Source organism: Falco punctatus (assembly GCF_963210335.1).
Source record: "Falco punctatus genome assembly, chromosome: 5".
NCBI classification, from domain to species: domain Eukaryota; kingdom Metazoa; phylum Chordata; class Aves; order Falconiformes; family Falconidae; genus Falco; species Falco punctatus.
Genome location: NC_137584.1, coordinates 17,023,591 through 17,045,486, shown reverse-complemented (window position 1 = coordinate 17,045,486; position 21,896 = coordinate 17,023,591). Strand labels below are relative to the sequence as shown.

Below are 21,896 nucleotides of genomic sequence, written 5' to 3'. Positions count from 1 at the left end.
CGGAGAGAGTTTGCAAGCTTCACTTGTAACAGATAATACAAAGCACAAAAGGCAGCTGATCTTAAACTCAGGCTTCACTGTCCTTAAAGAGCAGCAGGTTGAGATATGGATCTGTGAAATCAACATAGTTTTGCAAGGCCCACAGTTTTCTTCCCAGCTTTAACATCTAAGTGCCTGTACGATAATCTATAGCTAATATAAGAACTTCATGTTTTCTTGGTTCCATGTTCCAGTAGCCTGTACCTTGGAATACTGTCTTATAGGTACTATTCTTGATGCCAAGAATATGGTTAAAATTGTTTTTAATAAATACATGGTTTACAATACATTTGCTAGGTCTTCTAAATAACTGTAGGTACAATTTAAGAATGATCTGTTATTCCTGTTGGATTATGATTACATCAGTAACTGGGTGTGAAGAGAATTTCTATTTACTGCCTGACACGGTCGTCTGAGCAGTGTTAGCTGAAAGAAGACTGACGTGCAAAATCCCGATGATTTTGACTCAACTCCTTGCTCACAGATGGACTTAATCTTTAACTAACCTTCACAAACCTGTCATATAGTAGCCAAAGAGATTTATAGCCTTAGAAGTACAATTGCTCAGCAATGCATTCTGAGAGCTAACAAGAAATTTAGGAATTCTTTTTTCTTATGTTCCATTTTAGATATTTACTGTAGGATTATATAAACTCTTTTATGCGGTTTCATACAAATAGTTTTGCTGGGCTAACTTAGAATCTCGCTGGCACATATTTTGCTGAGTTATCGTAACTCACGTTCCGTTATTCCCAAATTAGACAGCACAAGATTACTTTCAAAGTTTAGCATTGAAAGTAGATGGACACAGACTATAAAACTGTATGGTAAGAGTCTCCATTGGTATTGGTTGAATGAATCTAATTCTAAAGCCAACTGTTTGTTGCTTATGGGCTATGCTGCTTTGCTAATAAGATTAGCAAACAAATTGATAAATAAATCTCCCTTGAAATAAGAATGTATAAACTTACAGTAGTGTTTTATTGGTTTGTTTCTTCCCTATTTTAACTTCTGAAATTTCTTTATAAGAAATAGGTAAATAAAGTTTTTGTTTAGTCTTTTTTTTTTTTTTTCAGTGTAATAGACTGCTCTTTAATTTAAGGTATGTTTGTTTCAGAAGCAAGATTTTATGTATGCACCTGTTCCAGAGGGCAAACTCAAGATGAACCCATTATTTTCACAGGGGCTTGGCACTCATTTAACCTGTAGAACACTAATGCACAGGATGTATAAGAAACATCAAATGGTAGGCAAAATGCTAATATAATCCATTTCTAGGTCTGTGAAGCATAGCCTTAGAGATCTTGACAGGAGTGTGTTGAAAATAGCTTGGACCTTCTTTGGTTTAGAGGACTTTCTTGTATAGTTGCAACAGTTCACAGAGGGTTTAGCACTCTTAGCTCCAAGAATTGCAGCCCTCCAGTATTTAGAAAGCCACAGCTTTCCCTGCCCCCATCATGGTCTCCATGTTGTGCTATTTACCATATTGTGCTAATTCTCAGGGGAAGAAATAAAATGAAAGGAGAGGAGACTGGGAGAGGGAAAATGGCCAGGAGAATTTCTTGTCCATGGAGAGACAACAGAACAGGGAAGTAGCACTCATTCTCTGGGGAGTGTTGCTCAAATGCTGCAGTCAGCCTCTTTGATGAGAAGTTCATTCATACTTATATATTTGTTACCTGTTAAAGAGAATGGGCTAGGTAGTACCTAGCAAGGCAAGATTTTTGAAAGTAATAAATAAGAAAGGAATTGAAAACATAATTCCTTCAAAAGAATAGTTCCCAGGTAGAGTATAATAATTGTGTTTTCCTTGGGTTGTTGTTTGTTTTTTTTTTTTCTGAAGAAGGGAACTTAATGAAAGCTTAAGGCATGTGGGTGAAGTACCTATTTATCACCTTCACCACTTTATCTCCATTTGCTATGAAAATGAAAAAAAATTTAAAAATGAAAAACTAGACATCTGTAGAGTCTTTGAAATAAGTACATAGCCCACAAAGCAGAACTATTAGCCCATATAACTTTTGCCTTTTCAGTTATTGTTAAAAGCAACACCCTGTTACGCAAGGAATTTTTGGCAAACACTAGAGGCCATCTCCAAGTTCTCCCAGTCATCCATCGGCCTGACCAATTCTTTATTGCATGTAGCAGAGCATGGACAATGAAATATTTTCCCCTGGGTCAGACATAGGGAAAATCAGTGTGTCATGCAATCCCACTTCCATGTTTGGCATTGTAATATGCATTCAGCTGGAGATTTGCCACCCTATATAATGTAACAGCTATCCCTTAAGTGTCATGTTGCCATTAGAACAATAAGATATATGCAGATGCAGTGACCCAGTGGCCCAAATAAGTGGCACTCAAATACTAACATAACTTTCTAGGATAGAAGAAATATGGAACAGTCCTACTGCATAAGGTTAGAAAACTGCTCAGAAAACCTAAATTAGATTCCAAGGCTCTGTATCGAGACACTGGTCTGAATTGGATGTTTCCAAGTGGAAATCAGCAAAGTCTTCATAGTGAGAGTGAACTAGTGTGAGAGAAGAAAGTGCTAAGCACGGGATGTATTTAATTACCATCTTTATGAAAGTTTGTGTTTTGTGAGTCAGGCTGCATTTCTTGGAGTTTGGATCCACCTATCTGGGCCTTTCTATAGGGATAATTAACAAACTGTGCAGAGGCAAAGCTCTTCAAAGCCCAGAAGCCACATAAAGCAGACATTTTGCCTAGACAATTATCCCCAAAATGGACAACTTGGATTAAATTCCTGTCATAGTCTGCTCAGGATTCACATGCTGTGACAGTGCTTTAACTTTTGGCTCTTTCAGTGGAGTACAAGGAAAAAGAGAGGGAGCCTTATTAATCCAGCCAACACTGCAGCCAAAGAAAAACAGCTGAGAAGACCTTGCCCAGTGAGAGAGGTGTTCAGGGTCAAAGTGGCAGCCTGGTGTTCTAGTCCTCGTTACTCAGAGTGAGCGTGCACATACGTTCACCAGTCCCTAGATAAAAAGCAGGTTTGTGACTGTGTCCAGCCATAGACTGTTTCTAGACTGTGGTACCTTACCCTGTAAGGAATAAAGAATTCAGTACAGAGCAGTACATATATGTAGAATAACAGAATCATAGAGTGGCTGAGGTTGGAAGAGATCCCTGGAAGTCATCTGGTCCAACTGCTCTGCTCAAGAAGTTTCACCCTAAATAGATAGTCCAGGACTATGTCCAGGCAGCTTTGAATGTCTCCAAGGAGGGAGACTCCACAGCCTCTTTCTGTGACATACGCCAGTGCTTTGTCACCCTCACAGCAAAAAAGCATTTCTTTATGTTCAGATGTATTAAAAATATATTCACCAAGTACAAAGTATATCAGGTTCAGCTATTTGTCAAATTGACTAAACTATATAGGATTGACACCTCTGATAACATAACATTGGTGAGAGTCTTTCATCCCAAAATGTCATTAGAAAGATTCAGAAAAGTCGAGGTTCTTTTCAGTCTTCCCTCAGAACAGGGTAAGATATTTCTGATATCCTTAAATGAAAAATGACTAAGATTATGTCATAATTAAAAGTTTTCTTCAAGTATAGAAATTAAAGGGTGAAGAAGTTTGAACAACTGTGAGTAGAATAGGGATTAGAATGAAAGCATATATGTAAACCCATTTGCAGTAGCTGCTACTATATTGCCTGATTATTAGTACTACTCATGGATTAAATCACACATAGATTAACAAGGAGAAATTCATCTCAACAAGAAATTTACAATGTGGTGCATTGATCCTGGCCCAATGCCAGGTGCCCACCCAAACCACTCCCTCCCTCCCCTCCTCAGCTGGGCAGAGGAGAGAGAATATAATGAAAGGCTTGTGCGTTGAGATAAGGACAGGGAACGATCACCCACTAATTACCATCACGGGCGAAAGAAACTCAGCTTGGGGAAATTCATTTATTACGAATCAAATCAGAGTATGAAAATAAGAAATAAAAACAAATCTTAAAAACACCTTCCCCCCACCCCTCCCCTCTTCCTTGGCTCAACTTTACTCCTGATTTTATCCACCTCCTCTCTGCCAGCTGTGCAGGGGGATGGGGAGTGGGGCTGTGGTCAGTCCATCACACATTGTTTCTGCCGCTCCTTCCTCCCCATGAGGAAGACTCCTCACACTCCTCCCCTGCTCCAGTGTGGGCTCCCTCCCACAGCAGACAGTCCTCCATGAACTTCTCCAACATGACTCCTTCCCACAGGCTGCAGTTCTTCATGAATTATTCTAGCATGGGTCCCTTCCACAGGGTGCAGTCCTTCAGGAACAGGCTGCTCCAGTGTAGGTCACCTGCAGAGTCACAAGTTCTGCCAGCAAACCTGCTCCAGTGTGGGCTCCTCTCTCTACAAGTCCACAGGTCCTGGCAGAAAACCTGCTCCAGCATGGGCTTCCCACAGGTCACAGCCTCCTTTGGGCACCCACCTGCTCCAGTGTGGGGTCCTCCATGGCTGCAGGTGGAGATCTGCTCCAGCGTTAACCTCCATGGCTGCAGGGCACAGCCTGCCTCACCGTGGGTCTTCACCACGGGCTGCAGGGGAATCTCTGCTCTGGCACCTGCAGCCCCTCCTGCCCCTCCTTCTGCACCGACCTGGGGGGCTGCAGGGCTGCTCCTCTCACATAGTCTCACTGCTCTCTCTGGCTAAAGTTGCTGTTGTGCACCAGCTTTTTCCCCTTCTTAAACGTTACCCCAGAGGCGCTGCCACTGTCGCTGATGGGCTCGGCTTTGGCCAGCAGCAGGTCCATCCTGGAGCCGGCTGGCACGGGCTCTGTCGAACATGGAAGAAGCTTCTGGCAGCTTCTACAGCAACCACCCCTGTAGCCCGCCTGCTACCAAAACCTGGCCATGGTAACACAATACACACATGAAAACCACACATGAAAACCATCACGGATACATTCTGTTTTCATCTTTGACCAGTATCAGGTATCTTAAAACTCTAGCATTTTAAACCCTTTTCCCTGCCAAATTTAGAATGGCTGGGGAATGTTCAAGATGAAATAAAGTTTGTTGTTTTATCAATTAACTTATATTGTACATTTATTTCTATTTCTTATCGCAGACGAGGGTGGGGGAAGTAAAAATGGTAAGAGAATTAGAAGACGGTGATGATTGTAAGGAAATGAATCTGGGTTTCCTCACTGACTCGTAATTTTTGAATGTATCTTAATTTCAGTGGATTAATTAGTCCAATCAAATTGAGTGATAAACTCAGTCTAATCTAAAACTGCAGAGTGCAGTATCTTTTAATTTTTCTGCATGTCAGTCTTGTATAGATCTTTGTCCCAAAACAGACCTACTTTCTTATCCTCTGAGAACATGAACAAGGCTGGGGAAACAATAAATAACAGCAGCAACTGTTTCTAGATGAAGTGTCATGATCCACCTTGCAAATACTGTCTATGATCAAGTTCTCTGAAAGAATTAGACTGCAGTCTAAACACAGGTTTCAGTGATTTTGAATCTAGAATTTATGTCTGTCATGTTATTTTCTTGTACATTGGGGTATGTAATAACCCAGCTTCTGATTTAAAGCCCATATGACCTTTCAGTCAATTAGAGACATTAAATCATTTTCATGAATAAATAACTGCTACAGTATGTATTTGCAGAAGGACACACTGAGTGTGAACTTCCTGTAACTTAAAGCACTGCAAAAGATGAGTGGATATGTGATATGTGACATATGGATAGTGACTTACAGATACTACAAAAAACAACCAAGTGCACTTCAATATCATTCTGAAGTCACATCAAAATGTTCTTTCAAGCACTATCTTTTCACCCCTAGCATAACGTCTCACTTTGCAGTGCAGCTCAGGAAATGGTTTTCATCAAAAATCTGAAATGCTCCTGTGATTACCTAGTTCCGACTATTTACCTGAGTTACTGAACTGACCTTTCAGCAAGGCTAGAAAATGAGAAATGCTGGCTAAAGTCAGCATTTTCATGTTCTGCACACTGTTGAAAAGGCCTCTTAAAACTTGTCTGAATATGTCTGGGACACAGTATAATTGAGCAATCAACAGGTGAAAAAAACAACAGGAACAAAAATTAAATACTCTTTCACATTTTCTTGAGAAGGACTGCTTCAATGAGACATGAACAATTCCTATTCTGCAGCTTGCCTTAGCTGCAGCTAGGCCATGGGACAACAGGATATCAGAACAGGGGAAGTGTTTCTTTATCCTATGCTACTACTTGTGTGCATGAGTGATTTTTCAATCAATTCTTCTTTCTGAATCTTAATTTTCTTCTGACCCATCACTATAAGCTAGCAAAGGTTACTTATTAGGAAGATGTACTTGCTAAAAGTTTAGAGCATGTCTCAAGCAAGTGTTTTGTTATTTTCTAGCAGAAGAAAATCACTTTGTTAAAGAAAATGTTGTTTTTATTATGCAGACAGTTGGTGGAATTTTGTAAGTTGTAAAAAGAAGCAAAATTACGCAAAACATTTTAGTTGTTATCCAGAAAGTTTAAGGCCCACAAAAACAGTTTACTGGATTGAAACAGTGTGCTGGTTTTGGTTGGGACAGAGTTAATTTTCTTCATAGTAGCTGGTACGAGTCTGTGTTTTGAATTTGTGCTGGAAACAGTGTTGATAATGCAGACACGTTTCATTACTGCTGACCAGCGCTTACACAGAGCCAGAGCCTTTAACGCTTCTCACCGCACCCCAGCAGCGAGGAGACTGGGGGTGCACAAGATGTTGGGAGGGGACACAGCCGGGACAGCTGATCCCAGCCAAAGGGATATTCCACACCATATGACATCATGCTCAGTATATAAAGCTGGGGGAAGAAGAAGGAGGCGGGGGGACATTCAGAGTGATGGTGTTTGTCTTCCCAAATAATTGTTATGTGTGCTGGAGCCCTGCTGTCCTGTGGCTGGCTGAACACCTGCCTGCCCGTGGGAAGCAGTGAGTGAATTCCTTGTTTTGCTTTGCTTGCATGTGTGGCTTTTGCTTTACCTATTAGACCGTCTTTATCTCAACTCACAAATTTTCTCACTTTTACCCTTATGATTTTTTCCCCCATCCCACCAAGGAGGGAATGAGTGAGCAGCTGTGTAGTGCTTAGTTGTTGGCCAGGGTTAAACCATGACAAGTGGATATCAACAAAAAGATATGATTTTTCTTTTACATGTGTAACTTTATAAAAAGAATATTTTTCAATGTTCAGCAAAAACTGAAATAAGCGCAAATATATCATAATTACAATGATTTAAACTAATGACTACTTTCCAGTACTGTTTGCATCATGGTTTATGACCTGCAAATTTTTAAAATTTGTGTGTTTTCCTGTGAATTAAGAGTTTAAAAGCAAGCAGCTAAAATACAACATATAGCCTAATCATGTCTTGGTTTGCCATCAGAAACAAAATGGTTTAACTTTCAGTTTACAGATAAGCTTAACAATCATCGATGAAGACTCTGACTGGTAGGTGGTGCAGCTGGGACCCATAGCCCATGAAAAAACTGAGATTTGAAGGAAGTTACCTTATTGGAGAAAGCCTAGTGTGGTGAACGGCAGCCAGGAAAGGGGAAGGCTGCCCATGCTCTGCCCTTGAAGTAAGTCATGTAAAGTCCTCTAAGTATTGCCTATTGGTGGACACTCAGGAAAAGGCATTCCTAGTACTAAGCCATTGCATTTACATGGTAATCATGGTTGCATCCACGAGCCTGTTGAGGATCTTCCCTATCACAGGCCTCTTAAGGCAAAGACTAGTTGTGCACTTGCAGTTTCATTCATGTGTGCCTGTTTCATATGAGCAAGCATGTGTCTGGCCAGTGAGATTTGCCACATTACAAAGTCCACAAAAGCCAGAAGCTAGGTTAGTACAAACTTGATTATTCCTTGAGAGCAGATGTGGAGGTAAGCGCTGTACTCTTTCCTCCTTTGCCTTCTCTATCTCACCCCTCTCAAACCACAAAAGATCAGAACCTTGGAAAAAATATCAAACCATTTAGTAACAGGCACATGAGATTTCTACAAAACACACAATGTATAACCATTAAGACATTTTACAGCATTGTATTGCTATTCACTTTTCCTTGGCATTTTCCAGCTGGGAATTAGGCATACCTCTTAAATATTAACAAATTAGAGTCAATAGGCATGGAACATCTATGCAGATGCAGATGAAATGCAGATGAAAATGAGGTACATCACTCTGCAGCGTATGCACATATCAGCTCAAATGTTATCGCCAGCTGCATCTCTAAAATCACTTTTTACCCTCTGTGGCTACACATATGAAAACTGCATTTCCTTCAGTCAGAAAGATCCTCTAATATAAACGAGTAAACAAATTTAAAAAAAAAAAAGGAAATTTAAGGACACAAATGATCAAGAGATGCAGGAGTATTTCTGCGTGTTCAATGCATTTATTTTGAATGCTTGTTCAGTGGCTGGTTGCATGCAAGTACACAGGAGAATTCTTGTTTGGGAATTTTACCTGTCACTCATCTGCTGTTATTACAAAAGGAGACCTGACTATGGGAGCCAGTATGTTATTATTTTTTTTTAATTGGATATTCCCAACTGATACTGGGCAACTAGCTCTAGGCAGCCCTGCTTGAGCAGGGGGAATGGACAGGGTGACTTCCAGACCTCAACCATTCTGTGGAATTCCAGTGTGTTTCCCATGCTGAGCTACCTGCAGCCTGTTGGTTACACAGGTATATCTTCACACAAGTGCAGTGTTATTTTGTCAAGTGCATTCTAAGAGTACATGTTCTTTTTTGTACTCTTTTTACAACTATCCACTCTCAAGGAACAAATTGCTTTTCTTCTGTCCTGCTCACAGAGAAAGAAAATCTCTCCTTTGATTCTGCTTGTGCCATTTTGTAGTTGCTTGTCAACAGGACAAATTGCCCTGTCTTTCTCTTTCTTCCCTTCATACTAGTCCTCAAGGTCTTTGAAATCCTTTTCCCTTATTGAAGTAATATTCCAAATATTGTCAGTAATGCAACAACCACTATTTGAACTCTCTTTTCAGTTCCCTAGCACAGTAAGCAATTCTCACTTGTTACAGGATGGGAAGGCTGGCCCATTTTCACTGTTGGTGGCATTCATCTAAAAAAAAAAAAAAAAAAAAAAAAAAAAAAAAAGGTGTTCCAGAGAACAGTTGGTTCTCCCTTTTCACTTCCTTGTCCTTGCAACTCTGGTTAGATTTTTAACTGTTTGACTCAACTTTACTTTTTTTTATGCCTAACTGCACTCCTGATACCAAGGTGGATACCATTATAAAAAGGAGATGAGAAGGATGGCAAGTAAACCAATCAAATTGTCAGATCCCTACTGCCCTTACTTGTCCACACTTGTCTGTGTCCCATTGGCTGTATTTTTGCTGTAGACACTACTACCCATAGGGTAAAGTATACAGTTTTAGGTGTTGTGTTGGAACAGATCCAAGCTCTGTTTAATGACCAAAGGCTTGCAGAGCTGCAGAAGCACAGACAATAGACACTAGTCACAAGCTGTCCGCAGTGCCAAGAGTATGTGAAATGTTTGACACAGAAGAATAGGTACTGGCAAAATTGCTTAATCTGCAATTTAAAGGAAAAACTTGAAATCACACTTCCATAAATTTGAGCTATTAATCAATAAGGGAAGTTACTGTTTACTGGAATCACTCTTTCTTCCAAGAACTCCTTCGGTTGAGAATCAGAGCCATTTCTTAAAATGACCCCGTTCGGAAATGGCCTGAAGGATTTTTTTTTTCTTTTTTATTGTTTCAATTAGCTTCTCTTCCATTAATTTTCAGGGAAAAAAAGAATACTTAAAGAGCTTAGTTGTCTTCTCCAAAAGAACATGCTCAACAGCTACAAAGCCAGTGTTAATGTCAAATTTCATTTTAAAAAAACAACCCAGATACAACTAAAAAAAGAAAAAAAAATTTGCAATCTACCAGGGCCATCTTTGCATTAACTGTAGGACTAAAAGTGATGATTTCTGCTTCTGCATTTAACTTAGAATGTAATGCTAGGCAGGTTTAACTTCCATATCTCAGTTTTCCCACCTGTAAGGAATGTTTAGTGGAATGTTGTGAGGATTAATATATTTGTTTACCACTTTGAAACCTTTGGATATAACAGGCTATTGCACTGAAGTAGCACCTTGTGGGACATCACACAAAACTGATCTGCAACACCATAAGGCATATCCTTTGGGCTGGTTTTTTTTACTTTCCAGTTCTAAACAATTCAGTACACATTTATGGTATAAATGTTGCCTTCTACATCTTGAGTTTCTTTTCTTGATCATAAAGAATAAGGAGCATTTTAGAAAAAAATGTAATTAGAAATTTAATTTAGGGGAACACATCTTGCTGTTGAAGTTTTTGTATCTTTCTGTGGGTTTACACATAAAAGTGTAAAGTATTCTGTAGGATAAGGGTCAGAAAACTTTGCACCTCAAAAAATTCAGTCCATCACTTAGTAATGATAGTGGGTGAATTAGTATCAGTCTGTGCCTAACCAGGCTCAGAAACATCTTGTGCTTAAACTGTAGCCACTAGCTGGTGGTAACATGACCAAGAGATTAAGCCAGGAAACAGTCATTTGAAAGCTCTTGACTAACTACCAGTTTCACCTGTTGGCAAACATTTGTGTTGCAAACAGAAACATTTGCAAGAGTAGAGACTTTCAGTGTTACATAGGACTTCTAAATAACAAGCAGCAGCAAGGTCTTTCAAATCGATTGGAGGGAGCAGCAAGAGTTGTTAATCAGTTTCAAACCATCACAAAATCAGGAATTATCACAGCACTATCCAAACTAGCCAGCTGCAACAGGGCTTTTACCCCCACATACCAGGTTGACTTCAATGAGTAGCTCCCACACCTTGCCCCAGCACAGCCACCAGTCCCCCACAAGGTTTCAAAAGTTCATCTACTGTCCATGCTGTTTCTTCATCCTCTTCAGGCCAGTCCACCCTGCTTCTTGCCTCTGCTGCATCCAGAGTCTTTCTTCTCCAGGCTCTTCTTCCAGCCAGCCTCTCCTCATCCAGGCCCCCTTCTTCTCCCAGGGCCTTTCCTTATCTCTCCTACATCTGGGGCACACTCTCTTTCCTCCCTCTACTTCTTCCAGGTCTCTCTTCACCCACTGCTCCTCTTTCTTCTATACCCCTTAGAACTATTTCACTACTTAGTGGGAACCAGTCACAGCTGTACATTATCCATATCAGCCAACCCCCTGAAGCCAGCCCACAGCTGTATATTATCAACTTTAATTAACACACCTTCATTCCTCTATAATTCCTCTACAATTCCTCTACAAGGACTCTTTTTGCAACTTCGAAGGGGGAACAAGCTTTCAAAAAGTATTGCCTTTGCAACTTTCTAATTAGGGATCATGTTGCTATAGATTTGCTATCAGGACAGTAGTATTTCCCAGTCACCTAAACCTGCCTGTTTGTGTCATGCTTGATAGGTGTGTGTGTGTCAGTTTGACTAGACTGGGTACCTCAGGGCCTGTCTCAAGCCTAAACACCATCAGAACCAGGAAAATGGAATTCCTTGATGCATATTTTATGAGAGACTTAATAACACATCTTTAAAGTCATCAAAACACAAAACACTGCTACCTTACCTTAAAATACTTGAAGAAAGAGGTGGTGCTGATCTACACTTGTTTGATTTGGCTGTCTAATGAGGGAGGACGTGGAGCTGGTGTCCCTGTTGTAGGTACTTCATGTGATCAAGGGGTATTGGAATTCCCAGACAGCCCTACAACTGCAAGATTTTTGTGGGGTTCCTTCCACCTCCTAATACAATTTGAAAAAGAGACCGAAGAGAAAGAATGACAGCCTTGCAGGTGGAAGCTGTCACCTGGCTTCAGAGAAAGTCACAAGTCTTAGTCCTTGATATATGATCTATCCCAGTACCATACACCCTGCATACTACACTTGTTCAAAGAGCAAAAATATAAAACCAGTCCAAGACACACAGGCACTATTTCAGCCTATCAGCCACCCACACATTTTGGAAGAAGGGCCTTGAAGAGAAAATTAAGACCTTTAAATCCTGAGTGGAGAAAATTACCTGCTCAGAGAATTTTATAAAGCTCTGAAACTCTAGAAAGAAAAGGAAGGATTTAAAACATTTTTCCTCCATGTATTCAGCTGGCAAGGCTGGCAAGTTAAGGTTATGTTTATCTGGAGTGCAGCCTCTAAATCAGTGAAAGTTCTGTCTTTGGGAAACACTGTTCATGGTTTTCTGTAGTTAAGAAGGAAGATATGCATTTGGGCTTATGGCTGGCAAGTTAAGCTATATGAATGTGCCTTAAAAAGTATTCCAGGTGATGGCCGTGCCTACGCCCAAGAGCCATCTTACCACCTTTATAGCAGTAAGAAAGTCATTCCACAACGAGCCTTAACCTAAATTCTTTTTGTAGTTTGACTACTGAGCCTTCCTTGAATTCTCTCACTTCTATATGTCGTATTTGGTGCAATTAACCAGATGTGTTTGCTAAAGATAAAGAACTTTCTCAGCAGCCCTGAAAAATCCTGTTTAACAGGACAGATCAATGAAAACAGCCTAGTTTTTCTGCATTAGCTGATTTACTTTCTGCCTTATTTCAAGTAATTTCTAAATATTTCAGAACATTGATGTTCAAAATGAAAATTAACAAATACTCAACATTCCCCTTAATGGTCGAATAAACCCCTGCAGATCATCAGCCAAATAAACTCGTTTCTTACAGAAAAGTCTCTAGTTAGTTAGCATGGAGATAAATATGCATTCAGTCAATTTATTAAAAATAAATGAATGTTTTTAAATTCATCCTTTGATACTACTTTATCATTTTCTGCCTATGGATTTGAAAACTCAATCACTACTGAAGAAAAATGTGGAGGAATTAATAATATGCACTTCTAAATTTACATATTGATCTAATTTTTAATCTGAATAATTTGACAAGTATATTAACAACAGCAATAAGTAATAGATTTGTGGTTTTAAGTAAGGAATGAAGTTGTTGACAATGCTCCTCATAATGCGGCACCTCTGTAGTGACTGACAGAAACAGTGAGAAGAGCAGAGCCAGCAAGGCCCTAGGATTTCCCTGCCAGGGCAGTATCATTCTCCCCAAGATATGCACCCATTAATCTTGGCCCACTCTAGATTTCTCTCCTAAATGATGGGGTTTCTCTGCTTTCTTTGGGAAATCGGTATGGCTAAATAAATCACATTATGAAGATTATCCAGTATTAGAGTAACTGGTAACACAAGAGAAGACCTAATATACGTCATTTTAATTTTCCTTTCACAATATTACTACCCTGTGACTCTTTACACAATCCTAAATTATTTCTTCTAGATATCGGTCCCACTGAAATGGCATTGGCCCCACTGTATATTCTTCCACCACCCTTAGCCAGATATTATAATTACAAATAAATGGGGTTTTGTGCCCTAACCTAGCAAAGACTTGTGTGTGGTTTTAATCTTTGTGTTCTGGGACATCAGCAGTTTCTACATACACCACGTTTAAAAGCAAGTATATAGTGAGGTATTTGATAAATTAAAGATTTAGTATTTCTCACAAAGCTACAGAATTGCTGTTAGGTAGGACACTAACAAATGGTTTAATTTATTGTGTTCTCTGGCCTTTCTTATTACTTTTCTCCAAAGTTCTCTCAGACGACAACCTTTCAGATGCTGAACTTCAGTTTGAACTGCAGGAAGACACCCAACTTTGATTTCATCATAACTGAACAAAAGTGGTTTACCTCCATGCTGAAAGGCAGCTTTGATTTGCCTAGGGAAAACTTAGAGAGAGGTACCTACAGATTTTGAAAAAAGCCTTGAACTGACTACTCCTTTGGAAATATAAATGTGCTGAAATATCATTGGCTTCCTTTTTTTCCTTTATGGCTATATTGCACTGTTATACCCCTACCTTTTTTGTGGTTTGTGCTCTGATTTTTCCATTCAAGGGATTATTATTGTTTTGGGTTTGTTTGGGTTTTTTAAATTGTAATAATTGGTAAATTTCTAAAATTATTCTTTTTTTCATTATAACATGCAAATTTCCTAATACCTTTTTCTAACACAAGCTTCAAGAATCTTTTACTTTCTTGCGTGTAGTCACATTGAATTTCATACTGCCTACACGTTTCACTATAAGGTTGCTTATGATTTCTTTTATTTAGTATTTTATTTATCACATAGAATGAGTTGAATGACATGGCCCAGAAACTTGTGTAAACAATTCTTGAGCCAAATACATGAAATATGGTATTGGTTAAAATGTACCAGACTCTAATATAATCTTCAACTTCTTAACTTTGTCTTTGCATATATAGCTTAAAATTATTTTCAACTTTCTCACTTCTTTAAGACAAGCCTATAATTCATCCACTAACTAGTAATGTTACTGCAAAGTTCTCCTCTCTTTCCTTCCAAATTCACACTTATATTTCCAGATTTATTTTCCTTTTATTTTATCTCTTTCTGACAAATACTGTGCTGACCTAATTCTGTTGGCCTTGGTAGAACTGCTTTTTTTCTGATCTCTCTAGACTTGCCTCATTTAAGTTACTTCTCTAATACAAATAGTGTAGAAACTGGAAGATGAGTTGGTATGAAAAAATAGCTTAGAATTTTTTTTTTACAGGGAAAATAATTGAAAATCATTATTTTATAAGAGCAATTAAATTTCTGTCTTTTGAAAGTTTTAGTATAAAGAAAAAAAGAGTAACAGGTAGGATGCAATTAGTAACTGTCAGATACTTCTAGCAGTAGCTACAAATCCCTGAGAAGTCCATGACTGCCCAATATTTACAAGCACAAAGTTTTCATAAGGATAGCAATGCTCTTTTAGCTTTTATTTTTCTGTTGTAACAAGCTAATTACCATTAAATTAATGTAACCTGTAACTTGAATACAGCTGATCCACTACAAATGCAGAACAGTGATTTGGAACATTAGCATGCCAAGGAGTTAAGCACCATGTCCTCTCACCCATTCACCACCTTGTAGCAAGAGATTTATTTTGCCCCTTTTGTGTCCTTTACAAAATCATGACTTTAGAGTAAGTTATGATCTTGAAAAAACACAGTTAGTTATGGATTGCTGCATAACTTGTCAAAACAGCTCAAGGCAAATGAAGCCTAACCACGCTGAAATACTGGTATGCTTCATCACAGTACAAGCCTATATATGACCACAAATGAAAAGTGAAAAATGATAATTGAATGTCAGAGCTTTGTGCTATTATACAAGGGTCAAAGAGGGTGTCTCCAACACAGACTTGAATATCTTTAGCAGGAAAGGACAATGATTAATACCTTGTCAAGGTACTTGGCATCTTTCAAGTGTCATTGGAAGAACCCCGCCCTCTACATGACCCAGGAGAAGGGATCTGAACACAGATTTCTGTGTCTGAAACTTAAATGCCTAAGTCCCATTTAGCCATCACCTAACATAGACGTCATTCAAGTTTGCTCTAGTAGCGGTTCAGTTGTGTTGCTACTATTTTATACTTCAATTCTGTTGGATTCACAAATTCACAGATTTTTCTTTACCTCTAATCTTATCTGGAGTATACTTCAGAAAATATTCTTAGAATACAGATTCCACAGAACTTGGTCACAACCTGGTTTCACATAATAAAACATTGTTTAGTATAAATTTGTAGCATTGTCTCCTCTCTTCTGAGTTTTGGATGAAGGAGTTTGCCTCAAGCACATACTAGTGGTTATTTGTTGCTAATTCCTCATTAAAAAAATATAATGATAGTAACAAAATAATTGCTGTACTGGACTTCAAACTTTTCCTTACCCTTTGAGTTTAAGGAGTAGAAAACATTTATTTGATTTCAAAGGCACTGAGGGCTAGAGAAACAAAGACTTCTTGAAAATTAAGTCCCTGATGCTTGGAGAATTCCCTCAGTCCACATCCAAGGGTTCTCCAGCCCTTTGCACAGCTGTGAATCTGTCTGTGAATGACAGGCAAATCTTTTACATATTATATATTTTTTTCTTCCATAAGAGAATTTCACACCTTAATGAAAACAGCATGACAATTAGCAAGCTGGTATCAGTAGTATTTGCATTTTTTGAATTAAACTTCTAAAAGCAAAAAGGAAAATGAGCTGTGCTAAGATTGTGTTTTGACAGCATTGTGTATTCTGATCTGCTAGATGAAGACAATATATTCCACAATATCTTCAAGACTGAAACAAAAACGGAGGTTTCACAGAAGTTAACAAGTTCTTTCAAGATTATTAAATAAAGGATGGTTTATTCCTCTGTTGCCTTATAGCTTACTCCTTCTCTTTTATCTTCCTATGAAGTCTCAGAGGGGCAGATAAACATTCAAAAAATCTACTAAACATGCTAAAGATCTCTATGAGATCTACAGTGAGAAGGTGTTTTGATGGAAGTAAGAGCAGCCACATTTTGGAGTCAAAGCCCATGATGGGTGTGGAACGATAACAGAGTTCAGTCACACCGGCTAAGAGAACAGTATTCCACAATACTATGAGTCTTAGATCATTTCATACCTGTCTACGTAGCTCATATGCAAAGAAAACCAATGATGAATATTGATTCAGTGAAACCTCTGGGATTAGTACCTATACTCTTGTAAATATAGGAAGTTGAACTCTATTAGGAAAAAAGTCATGCTTTTTGCATGTTCTGTGGTACAAAATTATAGCTTCCAAAAAACAAGACAACCTTTGAAAGGAACATAGCATTCCTCCATGCACATAGTTTTGTTGCTTAAGGTACCTTCTCATCTTAGAAGAGGAGCAAAAGGGAAGCCGATATATTTTCTTTTTTAATACCCACGAGGAATCAAAGAAACAGAGAAAGATCTGGATTGCAGCTGTTCTGCAAAAAATGTGGAGCCATAAGCCTCATATCTGCTGGAGGATGCTCTCCTCAGCAGTTGCACAAATGCAAAGCACAGTGTTTTTTCCTAATACAGGCCAATAGTACACACCAGAGATTTATATTTCCAAGAGCTTTCTATGCCAAATCAAGAAAATTTATAACAGGGAGTGATTTTATTAACAATCTTGTTTACTTTTTTACCACTGGTTCTGACAGTAAGGAACTGTAATCATGATCTGAAACAACTGTGCAGCAATCTAACTGCAATGCAACCAGTAACAGCAAAGAACAGTGCTAAACAATCTTGAGTTAAAGTTGTAAGTGTTCAGACACAGAGCACCAACATCATAGACCATGGGGATGACCTTTCAGGCCCTGAACATTGAGTGGGTACTTCCCATTGACTTCAGAAGTGCTGGGATTTTAAAGAAGAGCTGTACCTTCACACAAAACAATTGTCTAATTGTCTGTCGCCAAAGGTACAACATGTTTTGAATAAAGGGATGCTAGCTCACAGAAAAAAAAGTTGGAAGGGGCTGTTGGAGGTAATCTAATCCCCACTCAGTGCAGGCTCAATTAAGTCATGTCACCCAGGGTCTTTTTAAGTTATATTTTTATTTTTTCCGAAGGTGGAGGCTTCCCAACCTGTTTGGACAGCCTGTTCCAGAATTTATCTAGCCTCATAGTAAAAAAAAAATTTCCAAGCTGTCAGATCAAAATTTTCAGCCCCAGCTGTCCTTCTCTAGCAGCACCAGCCCACCAGAAGTTCCTATAAGAAGATACAGCATCTAGAACATGTGCTTTGATATTCAAGCCTGGAAAGCACTGTGACAGCTGCTGATAAGTTTTCTGGAATCTCAACCTCCAAGTGTCTCAGTTAATAATCAGAAATAGAAAATTAAAGTTGATATTCAAGATGCTGTAAATTTTTTTCATGTTCTCATATTTTTTATTACCTAGGATGAAGTTAGAGCAAAATTCTTGCAACTCAAAGCAAACCACAACAACTGCTTTTGAAAAATACTTTTTCCCTCCCCCATTTTATCATAGCCATGATTTCTAAGGGAAAGTCAGGGATTCAGATAATTTTACAAAGTTACAATTTTCCAAATGTTTACAGCAAGCTGTCTGTGTTTCTAAGTGTTTTCCAGAGCAGGAATCCCAGATCATGAATACAGTCACTGCATAAGGAACCATTTTTATCATGTTGTTCAGCTGATGCCTTAGCTATGACAGCTGAGGAAAATCCATTTTGTCTGAAACTGTTTGGACCAGAGGTCTCTTGAAATCGCAAGGTAAAGATATGCATGTAGGAGTGTGATTGTATTTAAAGGTAAACTCTTGGATGCAGGCAAGGCTATTCAGACAGAGTTTAAAGGATTTGCAAAACCAGGAATATTTGCAGGTACTCCAGGATAGGTGAAAAATGTGAAAAAGACACTGTGCTGCAACGCAGCTTGATGCAGAACAGCTCTGAAGCCAAAGCCATTTATCTGTCTTGGTGTGACATTGTGCTGTACTGAAAACGTCTGCTGAGACACTAGGCTTCCTTAGCTGAATGACCATTTTCTATTAATACATGTAAACAGTGTCTGCAGCAATGCTTGCTCCCATCCAGTCAGCTCAGATAATGAGAAGTGCAACTAGGTTTTGTCTGAAACTAATGATGCAAACAGGCCATAAGAAGCTTTTCCTTTTTTATGTCACACTGAAATTTGTTGAACTGTGGTTGGAAAAAGTCGAGCTGATGGCTGGCAGGCACCCCCATGGACCACTATATCTGTCACTATCACAAAATTAGAGAAGGAGCAAGCACTTTGCAGCATTTGTTAGCTCCCTTGGTACTGTTTTGTTATTTCAAAATAAATGAGAACTATACTTGGCACATTACTGAACTGTTAATGGCATTTGAAGGGTGAAAAAAACCCCAACAATCCACCACTGTCCTAACTTGCTGTATAGAAAGTTGTTTGTTAAAATTATCTAAAATATGGGGAGATAAGGAGATCAAGATCATTTTATTTACCAACTGAGGCAACACCTCTCCAGAGCAAACAGAATTGCTTGCAGGGTACCCAAGACATGCATTAGAAAACTGTGCCATTATAGTTCATTAGTGAACGGAACGAGGAAGTCAGTATTGCAATTTGCCCAGCTTTTAGTGAAATATGGTCATATGATTATACTTCTGTCTCCCACAGTTATGACCCCATCATAACCCTTGCTGGCAGAATACTGACACGGGAATTCTTAAAAGCTTTTTCCAGCTTACGATCTAGTTGCTGTAGGACAAGGAAGTTATATATTCTAGTGCTACAAAACCCGAATTCCAGTTTGTGTGTGCAGTATTGCTGTCTAATTTGCACTTCCTGCATGGAGGAAAGTACTTGGCCTTCAGTCTCTGACCTCCCGGCCTACCTATGAGTGCACACAGGGAGCGGCACAGCAAGCCCTGGAGCATCTTGTTGCTGTAGTACATGATTAGGTAGAAATCAAGTAATGTCTGACAGTCTATTTTTTATTATTCTTTTGACAGACTGGGGAAACATTTTAACGCTGTGGTAAAATGTTACCTTCAGAACAAAGAAATTCCACCTGAGTCAATTTTCTGCCTTTCAGTAACTCTGGAAAAAGTCATAATAAGATTTCAAGGACAAAAAATATATTAACAATAGAATGGTATATAACATTGGTATAACTTGATGACATCAACAGAGTCACAAAAATGAATGACAACAGAGCAATAGTCAGTGCTGATTGCATCAAAGGTACTGACTTGCTGTCAGTGTTTAGAAAGTGCTTGGAGGCTGTTTTATAAGTCAAAGAAAAGAAATTTTGTGAATAATTTTAAAGTGATACATATATCAACATAGATTTACAACCATTGATTAAGACATAGTTCTTTTTGGTAATTTATGCATAGTATATGTCAAAATAAAAATTTAGGGTTTAGAAAGAGTGAACATTTTGTAACAGTCAATAAAACAGACTCTCCATATAGCTAAGAATCTAGGGAAATATAACAAACTTTATTTTCTATAGATGTGTCTACTCTGATTAAAGACGAAGAAATGATAGTCTGGGAGGAAAAAAAAAAAAAGAATTAGTACCTGCAAAATATCAAAAAGATAAATCTTGAAGCTCAAAAGAGATTTTTTTTCTATGCATCCACTTCTGGCCAAAGTAAAATGGCATTTAATTCCTTTCTTAGTATTTAATAATAATTCCTCTTGGGATATCTTTACATTACCTTGCAAACTCAGAGATGTGCACATCATGAACCATAGTCATGGACTATGCAGAATTTTGCTGTGCTTCTTCATCCACATTGGCTGGGCTCTTCTTGAATTTTGAATCTAGGCAAGCCTAAATTTACAAGAAGAGCTAGAAACTTCCTCCTTCTTTTCCTCTGACTCCATTTTTAAAGGAAAAGGCAAGATTTTACCTGTATTCTTGAGCATGCAATGCTGATGATAAAATTATCATTTTGGAAGGGATTCCCCACACATGAAATTTTGCATCATGAGTGTCCAAAATGATTGCGTACACAAGAAAGTAAGATTTCTTCTTAGTGGTGGAGATAGTCCCTGGAAAAAGGGAGAAAAATGTTTAAGATAATTTTTTACCTGCAGTTCTGCAACCACCTGCACTGGGTATGTTATGTTCCTTTGAGGTCAGAGCCTATGAGCTGAGACCTTGTTCACCTTAATGGTGAAAACTAGGTGCAGTAGAAAGGATATTTTCCAAAGGGTCTACTTAAACACACATAAACATGAGAAAGCCATTACTTTTTGGTTGGTGGATCAAAAATTGCATCCTAATACAGATGAGGTAGATATATCCATTACACTGCCAAATTGCACAAGTATATTGGAGCTGAATAATAATAATTCTAACAATCTTCATAATATTTTGAGATAACTCCAGCACAGATAGAACAAATCAACACCTGCTGAAAGCAGATCTATATTTTCCAAATTTGGTCACAGTCAAAAATGAACCAATTCTCTTCATAAACAAATCTTTGCACATCCAAACTGAAACTCTGAGCCTAGACTAGTTCTCTTATTAACACAAGATGACAGCTGTCAGTGATATTCATGAACAGGAAGCACACTTCGGGAAATATTTTGCTCTTACTTGAAGGATTTCCCCTAAACCTAAAATTCTCAAGACTGTGAAGGGTAAGAAAAAATGATAAATTATGTTCGGCAGCAAAAGTATACAGAAGGCAAATAATCATGTAACATGTTATTATTTTTTAATTATTTTTTTAAAATAAACATCTGCATTTTCCATAATTCAGTTTTGCAGCCCCAAATTCAACAATCTGTTTTTCTTTTGACCATGTATGCATCTTCCTCTGGTTAAAAGTTCTCATTTTTCTGACCTGCACAGGGCAGTTTGCAACTATATGGCAATCTGCCACAAATAATTTACTTGCCCGCAGAGAACAAGAGGTCAAGAGGTAGTATAATACAAAGTGGTGTTGTGCAATGTTCTCTAAGGACAGGCACAATCACTACAACAGTTATGATGAATAGCAGAATGTTGTATTAACAGAATGCACTTTACCAATTTGTGCTGAATCATGGTATGGAGAATAACATAACCACATTTTTTTCAGCTGCTGTAGGAAGATAATGGGGTGGGGTGGGGGGGTGGGGGGCAGGAAGAAAAAAAGGGAAATAACTGCATAGTATTAACAAATAACATACCAGTACTCTGATAGTAGTTTCCTCAGCTTTGACCACTGCCAAGTGCTTCTGAAACTAAATCCTCAGTAAACTGTCCTTCTGAGCTACTTGGGCAAACGCAAAAAACTAACTCAATGACAATGTACGTTTTTCTGGCCTGTCAGATATGTTGAGAGAGAGAAGCAGCAACAAGACAGGAAAGAAATCAACTGGTCAGTGCTGCAAGATATGTGATCTCTAGTAACTAAAGGATTTATCTCTCATAAGTAAAGGATGA

General features: G+C 38.5%; 1 protein-coding gene across 5 annotated transcripts in view; it reads right to left on the bottom strand.

The window, feature by feature from the left end:
- The window catches only part of LOC308064826 (uncharacterized protein), a 45,104-nt gene that overhangs the window by 8,973 nt on the left and 14,235 nt on the right, over positions 1-21,896 (bottom strand). For 3 of the 5 annotated variants that reach the window (XR_013928553.1, XR_013928554.1, XR_013928555.1), the window contains one exon: positions 1,085-20,509. The exons of 1 other annotated variant lie outside the window; for it this stretch is intronic. Coding sequence is in view for 1 of the 4 variants with exons in the window: in XM_080389920.1 (XP_080246046.1) it covers positions 19,498-19,546; positions 20,368-20,509 (191 nt within the window). In the remaining 3 variants the exon portion in view is untranslated. Of the gene's footprint in view, positions 1-1,084; positions 20,510-21,896 lie in introns of those variants that run through there. One more of the 5 variants, XM_080389920.1, reaches the window with a different exon arrangement.